At 34.9% G+C, this 20,809-nt stretch overlaps 2 protein-coding genes across 8 annotated transcripts; one reads left to right on the forward strand and one right to left on the reverse strand.

Moving 5' to 3' along the window:
- Nucleotides 1–8,304: 8,304 nt before the first annotated feature.
- Nucleotides 8,305–10,279, forward strand: LOC133285628 (probable DEAD-box ATP-dependent RNA helicase 48). The gene is made up of 2 exons (XM_061482881.1): nucleotides 8,305–8,365; nucleotides 8,588–10,279. Exon 2 carries the CDS (start codon nucleotides 8,676–8,678, stop codon nucleotides 9,999–10,001), a length of 1,326 nt encoding a protein of 441 aa, XP_061338865.1. The 5' UTR covers nucleotides 8,305–8,365; nucleotides 8,588–8,675; the 3' UTR covers nucleotides 10,002–10,279.
- Nucleotides 10,280–11,955: 1,676 nt separating this feature from the next.
- On the reverse strand, nucleotides 11,956–14,424 carry LOC133285669 (glycine-rich protein A3-like). Of its 7 annotated transcripts, XM_061482968.1 has the most exons (4): nucleotides 14,190–14,295; nucleotides 13,994–14,062; nucleotides 13,247–13,591; nucleotides 11,956–12,552 (listed from the first exon to the last, which is right to left on the reverse strand). In XM_061482968.1, the coding sequence occupies exons 3-4, from the start codon at nucleotides 13,578–13,580 to the stop codon at nucleotides 12,314–12,316; spliced, it is 573 nt and encodes a 190-aa protein (XP_061338952.1). In that variant the 5' UTR covers nucleotides 13,581–13,591; nucleotides 13,994–14,062; nucleotides 14,190–14,295; the 3' UTR covers nucleotides 11,956–12,313. The 7 variants fall into 7 exon arrangements, with proteins under 7 accessions (XP_061338952.1, XP_061338942.1, XP_061338933.1 ...); XM_061482958.1 differs by lacking the exons at nucleotides 13,994–14,062; nucleotides 14,190–14,295 and adding an exon at nucleotides 14,325–14,424; XM_061482949.1 differs by lacking the exon at nucleotides 13,994–14,062 and having other exon boundaries at nucleotides 14,190–14,291.
- Nucleotides 14,425–20,809: the final 6,385 nt, after the last annotated feature.

Raw genomic sequence — 20,809 nt, forward strand, 5'->3', positions numbered from 1 at the left:
TGGTATTTGGTTATAGTCGGAATACGCATCCATGAAGGATAGCAACTGGAACCCGGATGAGTTATCCACAAGCTGATCTATAATGGGCATCATATATGAATCTTTAGGACACACTTTATTGAGATCAGTGTAATCCGTACAGACCCTTCATTTCCCATTAGACTTCTTTACTATAACCACATTGGCTAACCATGTAGTGTATTCAATCTCCCTTATGAAACCATCATCCAGAAGCTCCTTTACATGCTCATCTAAAACTTATTTTCTTTCAGGTCCCAGCTTCCTTTTCTTCTGTGCAATTGGGGTTGATCCGAGATATATTGCCAGCTTATGACAACAAAATTTGGGATCAATCCTAGGAATCTCGGATGACTTCCATGCAAAAATATCTTTGTTCTCCTTTAAAAATTCTATTAACCCAGGTTTTACATCCGAGTTGATGGTTTTATCAATTTTGGTAAATTGCCCAGGCTCATTGCCTAAGATAGGAATGATAGCTTCTTCTCTCATATTCAATTCAACCATGTTGACTGGCTTACTTGGATGGTGAGAGATTTTATGCTTTCTAACTTTATCTCCTGGACGAATCCGGGATGGAGGCAAATGTCTTCCCTCATTATCTTTGACAGCTTCAAAGTAGCATTATCGTGACTCTTTTTTTATCTCCTTAGATTGATAACTTCATTTTTATTGCTCACCGTCTTCAATTTCTGATGCTTAGTGGAAACTAGCATATCCCACTTATAAAGAGTTGGTCTTCCCAAAATTACATTATATGGAGAAGGAAAGTCGGCTACGATAAATCTTATTCGTTCCGACTTAAATGCCTCTTTCGTTCCCAGAGTTAATTTGAGATCTATGTATCCTTTTAGGGGTATTTTCTCCGTTAAAGGATATCAACGTAGTCTTACATGGTTTGAGACCTTCCTCATCAATATTCATCTTCTTAAAAGCATCACAAAGGATAATATCGGCACAGCTACCAGCATCTACAAAGATCTTCTTAACCTGGTAATTCACCAAAGTTCCTATGTTAACCAACCCATCTTCTTTAGTAAAATATAATAAATGAGTATCCGGTTTACTGGGATCTTCCTTATATAACACCCATGTCACGAGCCGGTTCAATTAACATACATATGATATTTAAATATGCATCAGTGGAAGTCTTACTTAATCTTTTAACTCTTTTAGCGGAAGTACGAGCTAACTTTTTCCTTTTCTTTCCTTTTAATTCAATGATATATTGCAACACATACATCTTTTCTTACTTGTGCATAACATACTTTCTTTCTTTCCTTTCCATTCTCTAATACATCCATGATCAATTACCATAGTCAAAGATCCCATACCATCAGGATATGACCACAAGTGTCATTCCAGATAGAGTCTCAAATCGGATAGAGTCTCCGTGTTTGTCTGTCCTTCGGGTTGTAAAGACCTTGAAGCAAAGAGACGATCTGATAATACCCCCACTGGAGATCAATCTTAGAAAATACAGTCGCACCATGCAACTGATCCAACAAACCATCTATACGCGGCAAAGGATACTTATTCTTAATAGTAACCTTGTTCAATTGCTGGTAATCTATACACAATCTCATAGACCCATCTTTCTTCTTAACAAAGATAACTAGGGCTCCCCAAGGAGACATACTCGATCTTATAAAGTTTTTACTAGATAAGTCTTCAATCTGTTTCTTTAATTCAGACAATTCCAGAGGTGACATCCGGTATGGAGCTAGAAGGATAGGCCCACACCAGGCAACAAGTTAACGAGAAAGATATCCAATCTCCTTCTCTGGCAAAAAGTTTGGAATTTCATCCGGAAAAACTTCCTCAAACTCTGAGGTTGGACATATGTATATAAATGAAAACCAAACCTGTGTTTAAACCAATAAGGGGATGGGCTTAAGGTTTTGACTTTTGTAGATAGAACATTGTTGCGATTACAACAAGTATACCGGTCATATAAGTAATAAAGAGTGAGTAGAGTTATCGTCCCATTAGGATTAAATGCACCAAACATTATTCTCATTATTCCCCTTAATTTGGACAGATCAATAGATATAGAGAAGAATAATTTTATAATAAAATAGAAATAAAAGTAAATCACGATTAAAATAAAACTCAGACAAGAACGCGGAGAATTAAAACAGAATTTAAGAAATCAATAACGAGACTGTAGTTAGGGCTTTCTTCACCTCTGATCCCCTTTGAGTAGTTTAAATTAATTTCAATAATAATTTATCCCAATTATTTCAAACAATTTATCTTCTAATTAATTGGTTGGTTAAATCCTAATGTCTTAATGCTTTTAACCCTTTAACCCAATTAGAATCCTAATGTCTTAATAATTCTTTTTGGATTAAGGTTTAAGCACAATGAGTTATGAAAGTTTGCAATTCCAACAAGTCTATGTCTAGAACACGCAAGAACTAGTGTTTACCATTATCAGGATTAAAATCTCAATATTTCTATTGTGAACCCTAACCCTCAAATCCCTATATAATTGATCAAGTCATACAAGGATGCATAAAATTAATTCCAAGGTAAAATACAAACAAGTTGAGATAATTTATTAAAGAAATAATTTAAACCAAATAAGGATTCACGTCAGAATTATATAGGGATTTATAGATGAAGTTCATGTCATGAAATAATTTCGAGGTAAAATCTCAACTTTTTCCTTAAACCAAACAAGTTGAAATAATTTATTAAAGAGATAATCCATTTCAAACCAAATAAAATTGGGTTGGATTTAAAAAAAAAATCTAAATCGAATTGATTATTAAATTATCAAAGTGAAGGGATTGGATCAGATGATTTTTACTTCAAAACCAATCCTGTAACACCCCATGTATACCCTGTTTGTTATCATGTCATCATATTAAGCCACGCTTAATTAAAAATTTGCAGAATATCTTTTTCTTTTCAATTATGACGTCATTATCTATTATCAAGTTGATTACTTAATCACTTTCAAAATATTGCCTTTATATAATTGCAAATAGACAACTAGCTACACTGAATAACCTCAATATATATAAATAAGGTGGGTATTTAAGTCACGGATCTACAACACGTAGTTCAGACATAAACTTGATACAATAATACAAGTCGAATCTAAATAAGACATAGTCAATCAATATGGCATGGACAACCCCATGCTCACCAAATAAGGCAACAAAGCCCAACAACAGTCTCAACAATAACAACATATCATAAAGATAGTAAAGCAGATCAACATCCAAACATAATCCAAGCATAATCATCATAAGCAGCATATATCTAACTCAGCTCCGGTCTCCTGTCACCCGAGGTCTCAACCCCCGAGTTACCTGAACCTGAAATATGTGCCCCAAACGTGGGCTGAGATCTCTAAACAGAAATCTCAGTAAGGCAAGGGGTCCTCAAGGATTTCTCCACCCCAAGCTCACTTACATGTGCAATATAAGTTCAAAAGCAGTAATATCATACAAGTTCCAAAATCACTGCAATGCAGCATATCATCATGTCATGTGTGTTAATTATTCTACTGATCAGAGGAAGCGTAGGATATACGTACGTCTACAACCCACAACAGTACATGCAAATGTCGTACCTGCCCACAGGAACTTAATCCCGTCTAGGCGAACACCACATACATATCATAGGCATTTGCACTTAACAGCTCAAAAGCATTTCAATAAATCAATACATGAAAACACATCATGCATATTATCCCCCCATGGAGTATGGTGAAATCAACAATGGCTAAACCGAGGATACAAAAGCTTACCTTGCAAGCTAACTATCCAAGCCAAGAGTCCAACTAGCTCAAAGTCCACAAACAGCATAATCACAATCTGTTTTAGACCAGCAATCTTATCAACAATCATACTTTACAAGCATATAACATAAAGACAACGCATTTCCTTTACGTTTCATGTCTTTAGGCTTCTCACAAAGTCACAAACCCTTAATCACTTTGATTCTGACTTAGTTTAGTTATTACAGAAGTCCACATTGACCAAACATGGGTCCACAAACCCAAAATGTCATTCTGTATGAACAGTACCCTTACTATTCTCGAAAATCCAGAATATCCGGATATATGTCGGGGACATATCCGGATATTAATATCCGGATATGCATATCCGGATATCCATATTCGGATATCACAAGACCCCATATCCGAATATCAATATCCGGATATCATATCCGGATATTTCGCGACAGAATGCAGTTTCTGCATTTCGCGAGATATCACTTCCAAGGTTGGGTTTTTAACCCATTACTACGTCCAAGCATGCATTTTTATACCCTTTTAGGTTCATGTTCAGGTTAGTTACTTAAACAACTCATTAAACATGCCAAGACTCCACTTTTAACCAATAAAACTCATGATCAAACGTGGGGAAGCTTACCCAAGCTCAAAACAGAGGTACAATGGCTCTTGGAGCTCTCACAACAGCTCCAAAGGTTCTGACTTTGAAGGTGCACGAAAATGGCACACCACAATGGTTCTTTCTCCTTAAATGTCACACCTTGAAGCTCAAAATGCTACCTTAAAGGCTCTCACAACTCCAACCACAAGCTCAGCCCACCACACCTCAAACTCAGAAGTTTACACTCAACTAGGGAGTAATCAACACCCTCACAAGACCAACTCTCACTCAACAATGGTGTTTAAGTGAAAGTTTCATGGAGAAAGGCGGCTCCTTGGTCTCAAAATGGAGAAAAGAAGACCATGAAACAGTGGAGGCTGGTCAGCTGAAGGGTTTCCCACGTAGAAGGCATAAAACAATGACCTAGGATCATGTGCCAAGGCCTTATATAGGCCACTTAAGTCTTAATCGCACTGTATTAGCGCTAATAGCTACGCTTAGCATTTTAATCTCAAACTTAGGATTCTGAATCTACTCATTTTTCTAAGATTTTTTATATTTTTATTTTATTTTTCACAGCACCTTTCCGGTAGGCGCTTTTACATAGCCAGTATCAGTTCTGGCACCAGTTCTCATTATTTTGAAATGAAACTTGTTATGCCAGTCCTATATATTTTTCTAGTGATATATACATAATTTTCATAATTTTCCGAGATACTTCATCGGTACGCATTTATACCGTGAGGCAGAACCGGTATCTTCACTTTTCGTCAAAAAAGCGACTTTCAGCATTCTTAATCACTTACTATAATTATTTAAGCCTTCTCATAATTACTAGGGTCAATTATGGAATTATTTCCTAATTCTCATATTTATTTAACTAATTTCCTAAATTAACGGTGCAGGTTCTTACAAATCCAATCCAGACGCAAACACCCATACGAGGCATGTCATGTCATACATACAGATATCTTACCAAATCTCTTCAAAGGGAAAACGGTAGTATTCCTTTATATAGAATAGTATATATCTTATTTCTTGAGCAAATGTTTGATATTTATGCCATCTTGTTAAAGTGCAAATAGGAGGTATTGTTCTTATTTCTTGTTTGTTTTATTGTCTCTTTTTTGGGCAAAACGTTAGCTGCTTTTAAGAGAGGTCACATGCTCATAATAGTTTGAGCATAGTATTGTATTGTGAAGCCCCCAAAAATCTGAATATACAAATTCATCAAAATCGTGAAAACTAAGTGAGTAGAGAAGAATCACCCAATTTATTCATTAAATTTTTTTTTCTTATTATAATTTGTTTTTGTTTGTCTTTTGGCAGAAATGAAACCTTGCGCTCGGGTCAAGTTTGTTTTGTGCAGACCAACCGAATGGGGGAAATCATGACCCGAGCCCTTCTTGCTCGAATGCATGATTGCAACTATCGCCAACTATATGGCTTTTTCATAGACATTTTCAAGGTTTTCTGGGCAGTTTTACCTTTTGAGGCCTAAGGTGTGGGAAATGAGAAGTTTTCTGCGCGAGGGTCTCTAGTGCTAAGTTATTTTTTCCTGTCGTGTATTTGGTTACTTGGGTGTGACGAAATACTACATTGGTCTGCACAAAACATACACAGTGTGCTCAAAAAAGTTATTCATTGGGTGTGACGAAAACGTTGAAAAAAAATTGGGATAAATTTTTTTTCTCTCGCTATAAAACCTCATTCCCTCCCCCTACTTTTCACTCTCACATGCACACACCGCACTTGGTTACTCACACAAACATGGCTGTGATACCATTTATGACTATAATTGGCATTCCCACAGTGTATGTTGCTCGGGTAAGGCTTATGAGGCGAAGAACTTATACATTCAGATTTTTGGGGCGTCAGAGTATTGTATTGTGAAGCTCCAAAAAATCTGAATGTACAAGTTCATCATAATTGTGAAAACCGAGTGGGTAGAGAAGAATCACCCAGTTTATTTATTTAATTCTTTTCTTATTTTAATTTGCTTTTGTTTGTCTTTTGGTAGAAATGAAACCTTGCGCTCGGGTCAAGTCTGTTTTGTGCAGACCAACCGAATAGGGGAGATCATGACCCGGGCCCTTCTTGCTCGAATGCATGATTGCAACTATCGCCAACTATATGGCTTTTTCACAGATATTTTCAAGGTTTTCTGGGCAGTTTTACCTTTTGAGGCCTAAGGTGTGGGAAATGGGAAATTTTCTTCACGAGGGTCTCCGGTGCTAGGTTATCTTTTCCTGTCATGTATTTGGTTACTTGGGTGTGACGACATACTACATTGGTCTACACAAAACACACACATTGTGCTCAAAAAAGTTATTTCTTGGGTGTGATGAAAACATTTAATAAAAATCGGGGCAAAAAAAATCTCTCACTATAAAACCTCATCCCCTCCCCCTACTTTTCACTCTCACACACACACACACCACACTTGGTTACTCACATACAAACATGGTTGTGATACCATTTATGACTTAATTGGCAATCCCACAATGTATGTTGCCCTGGTTAGGGCTTATGAGGCGATGGACTTGTATTTTTGGGGCGCCACTGTATTGTATTGTGACTCCCCCTAAAATCTGAATGTACAAGTTCTTTAGAATCATGGAAATCGAGTGGGTAGAGAAAAACCACCCAATATTTTTATTAAATTCTTTTCTTGTTTTAATTTGTTTTTGTTTGTCTTTTGGCAGAAATGAAACCTTGCGCTCAGGTCAAGTCTGTTTTGTGCAGACCAAGCGAATGGGGGAGATCATGACCCGATCCCTTCTTGCTCGAATGCATGATTGCAACTATCGCCAATTGTATGGCTTTTTCACAGATATTTTCAAGGTTTTCTGGGCAGTTTTACCTTTTGAGGCCTAAGGTGTGGGAAATGGAAAGTTTTCTACACGAAGGTCTCCGGTGCTAGGTTATCTTTTCCTGTCGTGTATTTGGTTACTTGGTGTGATGAAATACTACGTTGATATGCACAAAACACACACAGTGTGCTCAAAAAATAACTTTCTATTTTCAATTTTAGTTTTTTGGGAATATATTGTATCTCATAAAAAATGGGTGACGAAACTTAATGAGATATAAAGAAAAAATGGGTTACATTTACTCGTTCACGTTGTCTCATGCAAATAAGAGACACATTTGGTTTTTGGGATTTATAATTTTGATGTTGCGTAAAAAAGAAACTATCTTTTACATATATAAATCTAGGAGCATGTTATATTTACAAACTTTTTTGTTTACAAATTCATACAAACTACACTATGTTCTCCCAGAAGAACACTAGTACACTAGTTTCACTATGTTCTCCCGGGAGAACATAGTGTAATTTGTAAAAAAAATTCAAAAAAATTTGTAAACGGATCCTTCCCCATAAATCTAAGGTGGATTCCATTATATATTTTTTCTCTTTATAATTTTGATGTTGCGTAAAAAATAAACTTACTGAGATATAAAGAAAAAATGGGTCACATTTACTCGTTGACATTGTCTCATGCAAATAAGAGACACATTTAGTTTTTAGGATTTATAATTTTGATATTGCGTAAAAAAGAAACTATCTCTTACACATATAACTTTAAGGTGAATTCCATTCTATTTTTTTTGTCTCTATAATGGATCTCATCTCCACAAATCAGTCTGTTGGAGGTAATAGTTTTTACGCATGAAAAAATTATTACCCTTAATTTTTTTTTTGAGATTCTCAAGAGAGTGACAGTGGTAATCCTTTTGATTTTTTTTTTTTTAGAAAAAATTCTGATAATATTTTAGTTTATCAAAAAATTTTTTGATAATATTCTCAAAAATAACTTTCACGCTCTATTTTTAAGAATCCTGATTTCAGGTTATCCGTGCAGTAGTTTTTACAGTAAATATATCATTTAAAAGGAAAAAATTAAAAAAGAAAAAGAAAGAAACTAACGGCCGAGGCTTATCTGAGCAATTCGACTGTGTCTCTCCTGGTCCCTCTATCTATCTTCGCTCAGGTAATAGTACTACTGCTACACAATTTAGGTTTTTTAATTGTGGATTTTGGGTTTTCGATTACTCGAATTTGTTAATTCTTTTTGTGTACCATTAACTCTTTCAGTGAGGTATTCTGTTTATTGTCGAATTTGTTGATTTTTAATTGTGGATTCCTGCTCCATTCTGTATTATGATGTTGTTTTCGTAGCTCATGTTCTGTTCAATCTTTTTGTTTTTTTCAGATAATTTTTTTCGGGAAAAAAATTAAATTTTGATGCTGTTTTCAGTCATTTCAAAGGCACCCAAAATCAAAATCTAAACCAAATCCAAATGAATATCTTAAACCCCAATTTGCCACAACAAGTTTCATTCTCCAAATCTTTGTCAAGTTCACAATGGCACTTTCTCCACAACAATAGCAACAATTTAAGCTCCCTCACACGCCCTTCAACTATGACCACTATTATCCGCATGGGTGGAGGGCCAAGAACATACCCAGGTGGTGTGTCCAAGTGGCAGTGGAAGCGTATGCAGGCCAAGAAGGCCAAGCAGCTTCTAAAGGCGCGCTTAATGCGCGAGAGGCAGATATACGAGATGCGCAAGAGGGCTGAGCTGAAGGCTGCTGTTTCAGAGCTTGAGAGGCCATGGGAGGTGGTTGAGAAGGCCCCCAGCTTGTTCTCTGTGAGTGCTGATGAACAGGTTAAGGTTCTTGCTGATAGGTTCCAAAGGCCTGGTGGGTTTGATCTTTGGAGCGAAAATGATGGACCGCAGTTGTTTGAAACCCCTGATGACTTGCCCTCTGCAAGGTTTTTTCCTAAAGGGGTTGTTCATAGTATCAAGCCTTACAGGAAGGTTGGTGGTGATGGTGATGAGTTGATGAAGGGCCCTGTTGTGGAGGATGATTGGTCTGGTGATGCAGATGGAAGAGGGTTTTGTTCTGATTCGGATTCTGGGGTGGATGGAGTGAGCTTTGATAGTAGAAAGGGGAATGGAAGGAAGTTTTTGTCGAACGGTGTTGGTCGGTCTAATGATGGAGAGCGTTCTTCTTCTTTGAATTATGATGGTAGGAAAGGATTTAATGTTGATGGAAAAATGAGGAAGAATGGTAATGGAAGCAAGTTTTTTTCAAAGGGTGTTGATGGGTCTGATGATGGAGAGCGTTCTTCTTCTTCTTCTTTGGGTTCTGGGAGGAAAGGATTTAATGTTGATGGAAAAATGAGGAAGAATGGTAATGGAAGCAAGTTTTTTACTAAGGGTGTTGATGGGTCTGATGATGGAGAGCGTTCTTCTTCTTCTTCTTTGGGTTCTGGGAGGAATGGAGTGAGTTTTGATGGCAGATCGAGGAATAAGGGGAATGGAAGAAGGTATTTATCAAATAATGTTGATGGGTCTGATGATAGAAGATTGAGGAGCAAGGGTGATGGAAGAAGAGTTATGCCAAAAGATTTTGATGGGTCTAATGGTTTGTATTCGGGGAGAGTTGGTTCTGGCATGATCCACAGAGGGAGTAATTCCATTGCAGGCAGAAGAAGTGGGAAATATACTAAAAGAACTTCAGGCAATGCTTCACGAAGAGTTAGAGAAGCAGATTCTGAAGTTTATGATATGGGTTTGGAACAAGATGGGAGTTATGGTTTCCTACAGGAAAGTGAGTAATATAACTCTACAAGTTGGTAAAACTGTGAACTCTTATTCAAGGCATTCTGGATTATTAATGAGTTTTGCTATTGGCAAAAGGTTTGCTTGGGGAAGATGACTGATGCTTTGTCTACAACATTGTATTGCCATTTTGGTAGGCCTTTTCTAGTCAGCTTAATCTCTCAGATCTGCATATGTAGCAAGTCAAAATTGGACTAAGCTTGTCAAATATCATATCATTTTTTGAAAGTATATTCTGTATATATTACATTTGTATCTTGAAAAGAAAAATTGAATTTCATTTTTATTTTTTGTGCTAAGTAAATACTAATTTATATATGCTTGTTGCTTGCAATTAACAGAAGTCCATAGAAATTTTATTTTTGATGACAAGTAAGAAGCATATCATAAATATGGGATGCACTTCCCTGATGATCTCTGTTATAAATGCGTGTTTAAAACCATACTGGTTTTAATTTAAAAAAGAAACAAAAATGATAACTCAAAATTTGAAAAATAAATTTTGTCCTGGATAGATGAAGAGGTTTGTGGACTGTATGAATACTGAAAAATGATAACATAAATGATTGTAAGAGGATGTAAGGAAAAAAGAGGTTATAAATATAACTTGTCTCATGTCCAAATAAAATTGTGGATAAACACTTTGAACTTTGAATGTATAAGGACAAGCATTTTCCTTCGTCTTGTGTCAGACTTCTTTCTGCTTAGGCTGGGCTTCGTAGATTAAAATTGAATGGAATCGTGGAGAAGTCAAAATTACTTAAATGTTTTGCTGCAGGCTGCATATTGGGAGCTTTTGATTTTGCTTTTGTTGATGTTGACAAAAATAGTTATTTTCCTTTTAGTTGGATGATGTTTCTATGAATTTGTTGATGTTCGAGGTGGTTTGGTGATTGATTGTTGCTCCTTTTTTCTTTTTCTTTTTTGTTTTCAATATTCAAGAAACCTAGTGTCATTTCTTGGATCAATTTCCTTTCAATTATAGGCAGGACTAAGAAAATAGCAATAGAATCGAAGACTTGTGACCTTTTCCTTAATGAAATGAAGAACAGAAGAAGGGTCTTTGGTTTGAAAATTGTTGAAAGTGGACGTGGTTTCATTAATTGTGTTATTCTAGGCAAAGAGACTTCCTTCAGTTTCAATCCTTTCAATATTTCTTTCCTTATTCCCAACACTCTCGTCAGTTGAAAACATTGAATTAAATAGGAGGACTTGTTGGATATGATCAATCCATTTTATATTTTGACACTGAACACAGTGATAATGGTTTATTTAGAATTTACTCTACCTAACTCAAAACTCGAACTTAGTTACATAGATGCGTACACAGCTGTTCTTTGTAACATTAGGGGAGTGATCTTCATGATCCCCTCATGTCACTTCTGCTTACAAATGATACAGTTGTAAATTTGGCTAGTTCTCATGATTGAAAGAATATGTTAATGCCATAATTATTAGTTGCTTAAGCAATGAGGGGAAAATTAAGTACCAAATTCCTTGCTTAAAACAATGTTTAGCAATTTCGGCAATTAACTACCGAAGTCCAATGTTTACCATTAGTCTCATTACAAACTATCAAATTATTCTTCCTTTTTTTGGATTAAAAAAAAAAACTATTCAATTAAAAACCATTATAACTAAGTTTCCAATACTACGAATTTCATCATCAGATATTCATTGAATGAAAAAAATAAAATTAAAGAACAATAGCTTACATTCACTCAGACTCCAAGGTTTTGCTCTCCTTTTTTAAGGACTTTGAGACACACCAAATGCCTAGTTTTTTTACCACAGATGTTTTTATCCAGTAAGGAGTTGCTCATACTTAGCACATACAAACAATTTACAATTTTTCTTAAGGCTCATTTGTTTCATGGACATTTCCTCTTTACAATAGTTTAATGATAACCTATGGAAACAGAATAAATTTTAAAAGGAGTTCAAAAGGACATAATAGGATACAAGTTTCTACATGTACGGCCTATTTCCACACTGGAAGCAGAAACTTCTACTACTGAAAAGTGACAAACGTTTTCTGTCAAATTTACTAAACTGTTATCTCAACTTAAGCTATTCATGAAGAAGAAAATAGTAAGAAAGCAAGCTAAATAATTAAGGATAATGGCTTTCTTATGTGTACAGGAGCCACACACATTTGCACAAAAGATAATAATGACCAATGTACAAAAAGTAGTCCTAGCAAACCTCTAACTGAAACTCAGTATATTGCTAATAGCAAACATTATTCATCCCAGAATTCAACCTTCATGACCATGCATAATTACATATTTTATATATTGGCCATTGTATCACTTCCATCTTTTCCAACCATGCTTAAACTTGCCGAATCCAAACCTGCCATGCTTCCAACGCTTGCCAAATTTCCCATGCTTAAACTTTCCATGACCAAAGTAACCCCCATGTCCATAATGATGACCATGATGATGACCATGATGATGACCTCCATGTGCCAGATGGTGAGCTCCATATGCAACAGCTGCAGCAGCAGCACCCCCTGCTAACAATCCTCCAACACCAGCCCCATGCCCTACATAACAATAAGACAGTTCCACAGTGCATATTGCAATTAAACCATAACCTTCCCAAATCCCAGAATTATTCTAAAGTATGAGAAGAAATTCACTCAGTAATACAAAGATGTAATATCAAGTATGGCTTGAATGTAATCTATGCAAGAAAACAGTAGGAGAAACCAATAACAAAAACGTTCATCTAAATTATGGCTTAACTGAAAATTTAATTTTTGATAGAATCCAACACTATCCGGGTAACAGGCTATTTGTAATTATGCAAGGAAAAGGCTATGTACAAACATTGCTCTCATCCCACCCTCAATAGTTGGGGTTCAATGGGGAATGGATTTTATAGAATCCAACACTGGCAATTGATCCATGTAGCCTACACTACCTAGTGGGATAAATCTTTGTTGCTGATGGTGGTGTTGACATGAGTAAAGAGGATAAAAAAACAAATACAGCCCATAAAACCCGAACTTGCAAGGGTATGGTTGAGAGAAATCCTTATATACAGCCTTACCTTTACAATTTTGCAACGAAATTGCATCCTGGATTCAAAACCGTGACATTTCAATAACGCAGGAGCAGATTTACCAATGCCCTCTTACTTGAGTAAAGAGGATATTGGAAAGTAATAACTCATTTTCAAACAACAAACTAAAACATATCATAATCTTCATAACAAATTGGAATGGCCAAGTGTACCTGAAGAATATGGATGTGGAGCACCTGGATAGCCGCCATGTGGGGGAGGATAAGGTGGTTGATGATATCCTGAATGAGGATAACCAGAAGGTGGATACCCTCCTGGAGGTGGATATCCTGAAGGGTAATAACCAGAAGGTGGATATGCTCCTTGAGGTTGATATGCAGGTGGTGGATATGCTGTTGGAGGATAGCCTCCTGGAGGTGGATAACCTGATGCTGGGTATGATCCAGGTGGAGGAGGATAAGGTGGTGCTGATGGATAGCCTATTATATGTGAAAACAAACCTCTCTCACTAGATTCATCATCATGCTTGTCTCTTTTATTGCTCATTTTTATTCAACCTAAAATTTATCAACAACAGTATCAGCATCAGCATCATCTTTATCCCAAACTAGTAGGGGATTCAACCTAAAATTCATCAATAACCCAACAGAAAAAAAAAAAGGTAAGAGATTCTTAATTCATAAAGTACTATCCAAATAAGATAACATCGATTTTGAAACAATACATAATCAAATGGAATCTGCTCCCTGATTGTCTTGAAAATTTTCATTTATCTAATTTAAACTGGTAAGGGTTAAGGAAGCATAATAAAAGAACTAATTGGGAACAAGGTTAATCACCACGTTCAGAATCAATCAAAGTTTAACCAATATGCAGCAGGGGAACAATTTGAGCAAACCCACTTTTCTTTTATCATGATCACGCTAAAGTGTAAGAGAGAATCAAAGGAAAACAAAGACCATGATTGGTGCAATCCAAAAACCTTGAAAAACCCAGTTGATTATGATACCACAGATATTGAAATTTACCTAGAAAAGAGGAAGAATTATAACATGTCAAACCAAATTGAAACCAGACATTGCAACACACACAAGATTTGGTTGAAAACAATGGGAAAAAAGAAGATAGTATTAATAATTATTGCTTCATGCTTACACAATTGACAATTGTAAACACTTTCTCTGAAATGTTCCAAAGTTGATGAAAGCAAATGCTTGTTGCCAAAAAAAAAACTAAAAAAAAAATAAAATTTGAAACTTGTTTTTTGTACATAAAAAATTGAAACTTAACCTGCTCTTATACTTGACGTTTCATTATTTAAAAAAGCACGCGTAATTTTGACGCGTGTTCTTCTTATTCAAGACCACCATGAGCTCCACGAAATAACATGGAATATGTACATTTATTTGTGAGTACAAACATAACATGGAATATTATAATATAGGTTTTTTTTTTTTTTTTTTTTTTTGTAAATTTATAATATATGTTTTTGGTCCAATTGAAACTTAGATATTCTATTCTATTGTTTGTTATGATTATGAATATTAAAGGCAGTCACCTGTATATTTGTAGTAACTCTAATACAATATTATTTTAAGATTTCACTCTTTATAATTATAATTTTATAATATTTCAATCTTAAAATAATGTTATTTTAAGAGTAAATACAGATAATTTATCTACGGTAGCTCAGAAATATTTTTCTAAATATTAAAAGACGGAAAAGAATGTTAAAACAAAAAACTGAGAAAGCTGCATCGGCACGCATGTTGGATACAATTAAATACCAAGATTTGACCAACCACTTTGGATGGATCAACGCAAATGTATAATATTAGTGTGGAGCAGTTCCTAAATCGCAATAAATATTGTGTATTGTTTGATCATTTTTTTTGTCTCTGTAATTTGTATTGTGAATATATTCAATAGTAAGATTGAGAAATATAATAATTTTTTTAAAAAAATATATAATATAATTAATATCATATAAATCTAAATTCTAAAAAAAAACAATAAACAAAATATATATGTAACTAAAATGCAAACCAGCTATTTTTCTACTCATCAATTATTAAGACTAATATTATTATTATTATTATTATTATCACTATCAGCGACATAATTAATTTAACATCTTTTTCGTTAAGGTAATCATTTGACTCATTTCTTATTCAATAATCTGAGGTCCTTCTTTCTTATCATTCTTATTGGTAATATCATTTTGTTTTATCAAGCATATCAAGATTATCTTGTTCTTGTATGATTATGCCTTTAGTTTTATCATTCCTATCAACTTTAAAATTTCATAGGACCTAAAAAAATAAAAATATGCATAACAAAATATATAATTACATATGTAAATAATTAGATATGGCGTTTGACTAAAAGAAACATTATACGAGCAAGTATACTTTTCTTTCTCTTTTTGCTTGGGTCTCCTTCATCAATGTTGAAGCACTCATGGACATCCATCCAAGATTTTCTATCCATTAGGCAAGGCTCATCTTGCTCAGTAATCCATTAACCATCGGAATCTAAATATGATAAACAGATAGAATCATGTGTGTCTCCTTTGGATCCGGATCCTCTCATGTGAATTTTCACATGACCATGTCATGTGGGAAATCATAACCATACAAATGTGGATCAATGGTAATAAAAGAGGAGAGAGAAAAAAATGATAAAATAGATAGTTACGAAATCATAACAGTTGATTCACCTTTGTATAGTTGTGATATTCTCATATGACCATATCATGTTTTTTTTCCACGTGAGATTATCCATTTCCGTCTCCTTTCTCCTCCCTTATATTTTTTAAAGTAAAACATCAATTTAAGTAATGAATAAAATTAAATGATTACCAGGTTGCTTCCTATCTCTGGTTGCAATGGCTAAACTATTTCCTTATTTTCTTTTTCTTATTAATAATAATTTTTTAGATTTTTTTTAATTTAAATCACAAATCAAATCTTTATTTCTGTTTTATATTAAAAATTATAAATTTAGATATAATTTTCGTATCATATGATACATATCAATGATATGTACCGTATCATCCGAAACAAACCCCTTTTTGATATATCCCATGACACTTATCGTTGCGTTTGTGAATCATATCACATCATACAAATCGTATCGTGTATCGTACAATACTGATAACTTTGGTGTAGAGTTACATTCGATGTTATCAAACTTGAATTAGTCATCAACTCGGTCGGGATACTAGGTCAATAGGTCTTTGGTTCAACCAGCGGATCACTGGTTCAATCACATGAATTAAATATGTATAGTAAATATAATAAAGGTAAAATTAGAAGCATTTTAACTAATAATTATAGTTGGTTAAGTGGTAAGTGTTATAAGTTATAATCCACATGGTCTAGGTTGGAATCTCATTAGTGGTATTTTTCAAGCATTTTGTCCAAAATTCCACAAAATTGATTTCTTATCGGGTCAAATGAATGACCGGTCAAATATTTAAATTGGACCAGTTAGGGGTTCGATTTATGGGTCAAGCGATCAAATTGGCTGGGTCAGGTCAATTTTTATAACATTGGTTAGATTCTAATTTTTAGACAAGTTTCTATAATTTTATATTTAAAGGGATAAATAAGAAAGTTTCAAAATTATCTGTCATTGATCAATCAAATGGACCCGATTTATTGGGATCATCTCTAGGAGTCTAAGACCCATTTAAGGAATTATATGTATCCATCACTAAAGTGAGATAAATGTGATTTCACCACAGTGAATCTTACTCCCGTGCATATGTCCCTGGAAGAGTGGCCATTTTGTCACATTTGGCAAAAAAATTTACCAGACTGTCACGCTAACAATAAATTTTGCCAAAATGCCACGCTGCACCCTTAGCCGTCGTTGAAGAAGTCTGAAAATAATTAAGAGTTAAGATAAGATAATGTGAATTAGTTATATTTTCAGACTTCCTCAACGATGGCTAAGGGTGCAGCGTGGCATTTTAGCAAAATTTACTGTTGGCGTGACAGTCTGGTAAATTTTTTTGTCAAGTGTGGCAAAATGGTCACTCTTCCATATGTCCCTCATGCATCGTGTAAGGATCCTGCATTACTCCTAGTGGGGCCCGTAAGGATAGAAACGATTATTGTTTCATTACACTCATCATCGGAGAGAATTCTCCACGCGCGCGTGTATATATATATATATATATATATATATATATATATATATATATATATATATATATATATATAATCTGCAGCTATTGTATGTGCAGCAATTAAATACTTACCATATATATTTGAAAGCATTAAATGCAAGAAATCATAACCATACAAAGGATAAAAGTATTAAATATGGAAAATCATAACCATACATGTTGCGGTACGTAAAGCGGCTGCAGAAATGATTTTATTTATATATATATATGGCTTTACTTTTCTCCGGCCGCTTGACGTCCAACAAATAAATTTGGAAATATCGAGAAATCATAACCATATAAAGTGGATGAAAGCATTAGATAGGAAGAATCATAATTAATCAACGGTGTGAGATTTATTGTTGGATGTCTAGCAACCGGAGAAATGATTTTACCATATATATATATATACTATTAGTACAGCCATATAGAACCAACGTGTTCTATACATTTACCTTGATTCTCCGCCTATGCTTGAGACCCATGTGTAAGCAATTTAATCAATAAATCAGTAATTCATGATTCATGTTCAACAGTAATCAATCAAGAACATGACATAGGATCTTTAGAATTCATGAGTTTCACATAAACATACCTTTGTCCATAATCGCGGAAGATCTTTAACAGTAGAATGCTTTCTCTAAGCCTTGACCCTTTCACCGTTCTTGTATCTTCTTTGATAGGGATAGGATACAACTTTTCTAGGCAGACTCAGAAGGACGTTTGTTTTCTATCAGATACCCTTATTTTAAAACTGACCATATAAACTATTATATAACTGGCTTATCACAGTTATTTCTAATTAACTTCCCTTAATGCGAAACGTCAAAACGTCAATTACCATTAATGCGAAACGTTACCATAATGCAAAACGTTAAAACGTCAATTATCATTAATGCGAAACGTTACCATAATGCAAAACGTTAAAATGTCAATTATCATTAATGCGAAACGTCAATTACCTTAAAGCCTCTTTTATTATTAATCAAACCAATTGACACACATCACACATGAGACACAAATAGTTTTACATTCTCCCACTTGGCTCATGTCATAAGGTGTCCCTTCATGATTTAATTAACATTAACTTTAATGCGCATTTACTAGGCTAAAGGTTCCATACATTGACGTCATCATAATTCATTATTAGAAATAAAATCAACATGAGTCATGGCGGTTGTATGCTATCAAGTCGGCATAGTCCCTTCCATGTACTATTATATTGACTCTTCTTCCTAACATTATACTTTAATAGGAAGTGTACATTATGTCCAACAATAATGTCTTCATAACGGACCATAATTATTTTCAATATCATCACATTTACTTGCATGCATTCATAAATTGAAAATAAGACAATATCAGAAACATATATTCATCAATGAGCTCAGAGTGTCAACACTTGATGCATAACTATAATTTTTCATCATTCACTAGCTGACATAATGCCCATTTATGTAGTAAATGTCTTGGGCGATAGTCCCTTCGTCAAGGGATCAGCTAACATAAGATCGGTGCTAATATGCTCTATTGACACTCTATGTTTCTGAACATCTTCTTTAACGACAAAGTACTTTAATTCCATATGTTTAGCACCTTTGGAATACTTGTCGTTTTTAGAAAAGAAGACTGCTGCGGAATTATCACAATAAATTTTCAGCGGCTTTTCAATATTGTCGACCAATCCAAGCCCTAAAATAAAGTTCCGTAGCCATTTAGCCTGAATCGTGGCTTCAAAGCATGCCACAAATTCAGCTTTCATAGTAGACGCAGCTATTACAGTCTGCTTTGCACTTTTCCATGATATAGCTCCTTCAGCTAAAAAATACAGGTAACCACATGTAGACTTTCTTGTGTCTACACATCCTGCAAAATCCGAATCTGTGTATCCAATAACTTCAAGGTTGCTAGACCTTCTATAAGTAAGCATGTGACCTTTAGTTCCTTGCAAATATCTCAGAACTTTCTTTGCAGCTCTCCAATGATCCATACTGGGATTACTTTGGTATCTACCCAACATCCCAACTGCAAAGCTAATATCTGGTCTCGTACAAGTCTGAGCATACATTAAGCTCCCAACTAATGATGCATACATTAAGCAAACAAAACACACAAAGAAAGGAGCCACAAGGAGCACTCAACTTCTTGAAATTATACACACTGATGTGTGTGGTCCGTTTGATGTTAATGCCTTCAATAAAGAAAAATATTTTATCACTTTCATTGATGATTTTTCACGTTATGGTTATGTCTATTTTCTGCATGATAAGTCTCAAGCTACAAATGCTTTGGAGATTTATATTAATGAAATTGAAAGGCAATTAGATAGAAAGGTGAAGATTGTCAGGTTTGATAGGGGTGGTGAATATTATGGAAGGTATGATGAAAGTGGACAACATCCGGGCCCATTTGTTAAATTTCTGGAAAAGCGTGGTATTTGTGCTCAATACACAATGCCCGGTACACCGCAACAGAATGGTGTATCAGAAAGGCGTAAAAAGACCTTACTAGATATGGTTAGGAGTATGTTAAGTAATTCTTCTTTACCTGTTTCATTGTGGACTTATGCTCTAAAAACTGCCATGTACGTATTGAATAGGGTTCCTAGTAAGTCAGTTCCAAAACTCCTTTTGAACTTTGGACTGGAAGGAAACCTAGTATAAGACACCTGCATGTTTGGGGTTGTCAGGTAGAGATTAGATACTATAATCCACAAGAAAAGAAACTGGATGCAAGGACAATCAGTGGTTATTTCATTGGTTATCCAGAAAAATCGAAAGGGTATAGATTTTACTGTCCTTATCATACTACAAGGATTATTGAATCTGGAAATGCAAGGTTCATTGAGAATGGTGAAGTTAGTAGGAGTGAAACACCACGTAAAGTGGATATTCATGAAGTGAGAGTACAAGTTTCATTACCTTGTAGCTCTAGTAAAGCTATTGTTCCTTATGCTATTGAACCAATCAATAATAATGAAGGACAAGTTAATGATCCCACTATTCATGAAGAAATCATTGTTGATGAACCGAATGAACCCATAGTAGAAGAACCACAACAAATAGCATTAAGAAGATCTCAAAGAGAGAGGAGACCTGCTATTTCTAATGATTATGTGGTATATCTACAAGAGTCTGAATTTGACATGGGTGTTCAGGATGATCCAGTAACGTTTTCACAAGCCATGAAAGGAGAAAATGGTGATAAGTGGTTAGATGCCATGAAAGATGAGTTGAAATCTATGGAACAGAATAAGGTCTGGGATCTTGTTGAGTTACCAGAAGGGTGCAAGAGAGTTGGTTGTAAATGGGTCTTTAAGACCAAACGTGACTCTCATGGTAACTTAGAACATTACAAGGCCAGACTAGTTGCAAAGGGATTCACTCAGAAAGATGGCATTGACTATAAAGAAACTTTTTCACCAGTTTCAAAGAAGGATTCTTTAAGAATTATTATGGCATTGGTGGCTCATTATGATCTAGAGTTACACCAAATGGATGTGAAAACCGCCTTTCTAAATGGAAATTTAGATGAAGATGTGTACATGGACCAACCAATGGGGTTCATAGAAAAGGGTAAAGAGCACATAGTGTGCAAACTT

The sequence above is a fragment of the Gastrolobium bilobum genome, unplaced genomic scaffold (genome assembly GCF_033153095.1).
Source record: "Gastrolobium bilobum isolate Gb01-03AN ecotype WA unplaced genomic scaffold, APGP_CSIRO_Gbil_v1 utg10055, whole genome shotgun sequence".
Taxonomy (NCBI): Eukaryota; Viridiplantae; Streptophyta; class Magnoliopsida; order Fabales; family Fabaceae; genus Gastrolobium; species Gastrolobium bilobum.

What these genes read in the sequence shown, in the direction of transcription:
- LOC133285669 (XM_061482958.1), bottom strand. Translation starts at nt 13,580, where the DNA reads ATGAGCAATAAAAGAGACAAGCATGATGATGAATCTAGTGAGAGAGGT. An exon ending in TCCACATCCATATTCTTCAG is followed by an intron (nt 12,553 to 13,246) that starts GTACACTTGGCC and finishes ATTGTTATGTAG; the next exon opens with GGCATGGGGCTGGTGTTGGA.
- LOC133285628 (XM_061482881.1), top strand. Translation starts at nt 8,676, where the DNA reads ATGAATATCTTAAACCCCAATTTGCCACAACAAGTTTCATTCTCCAAA.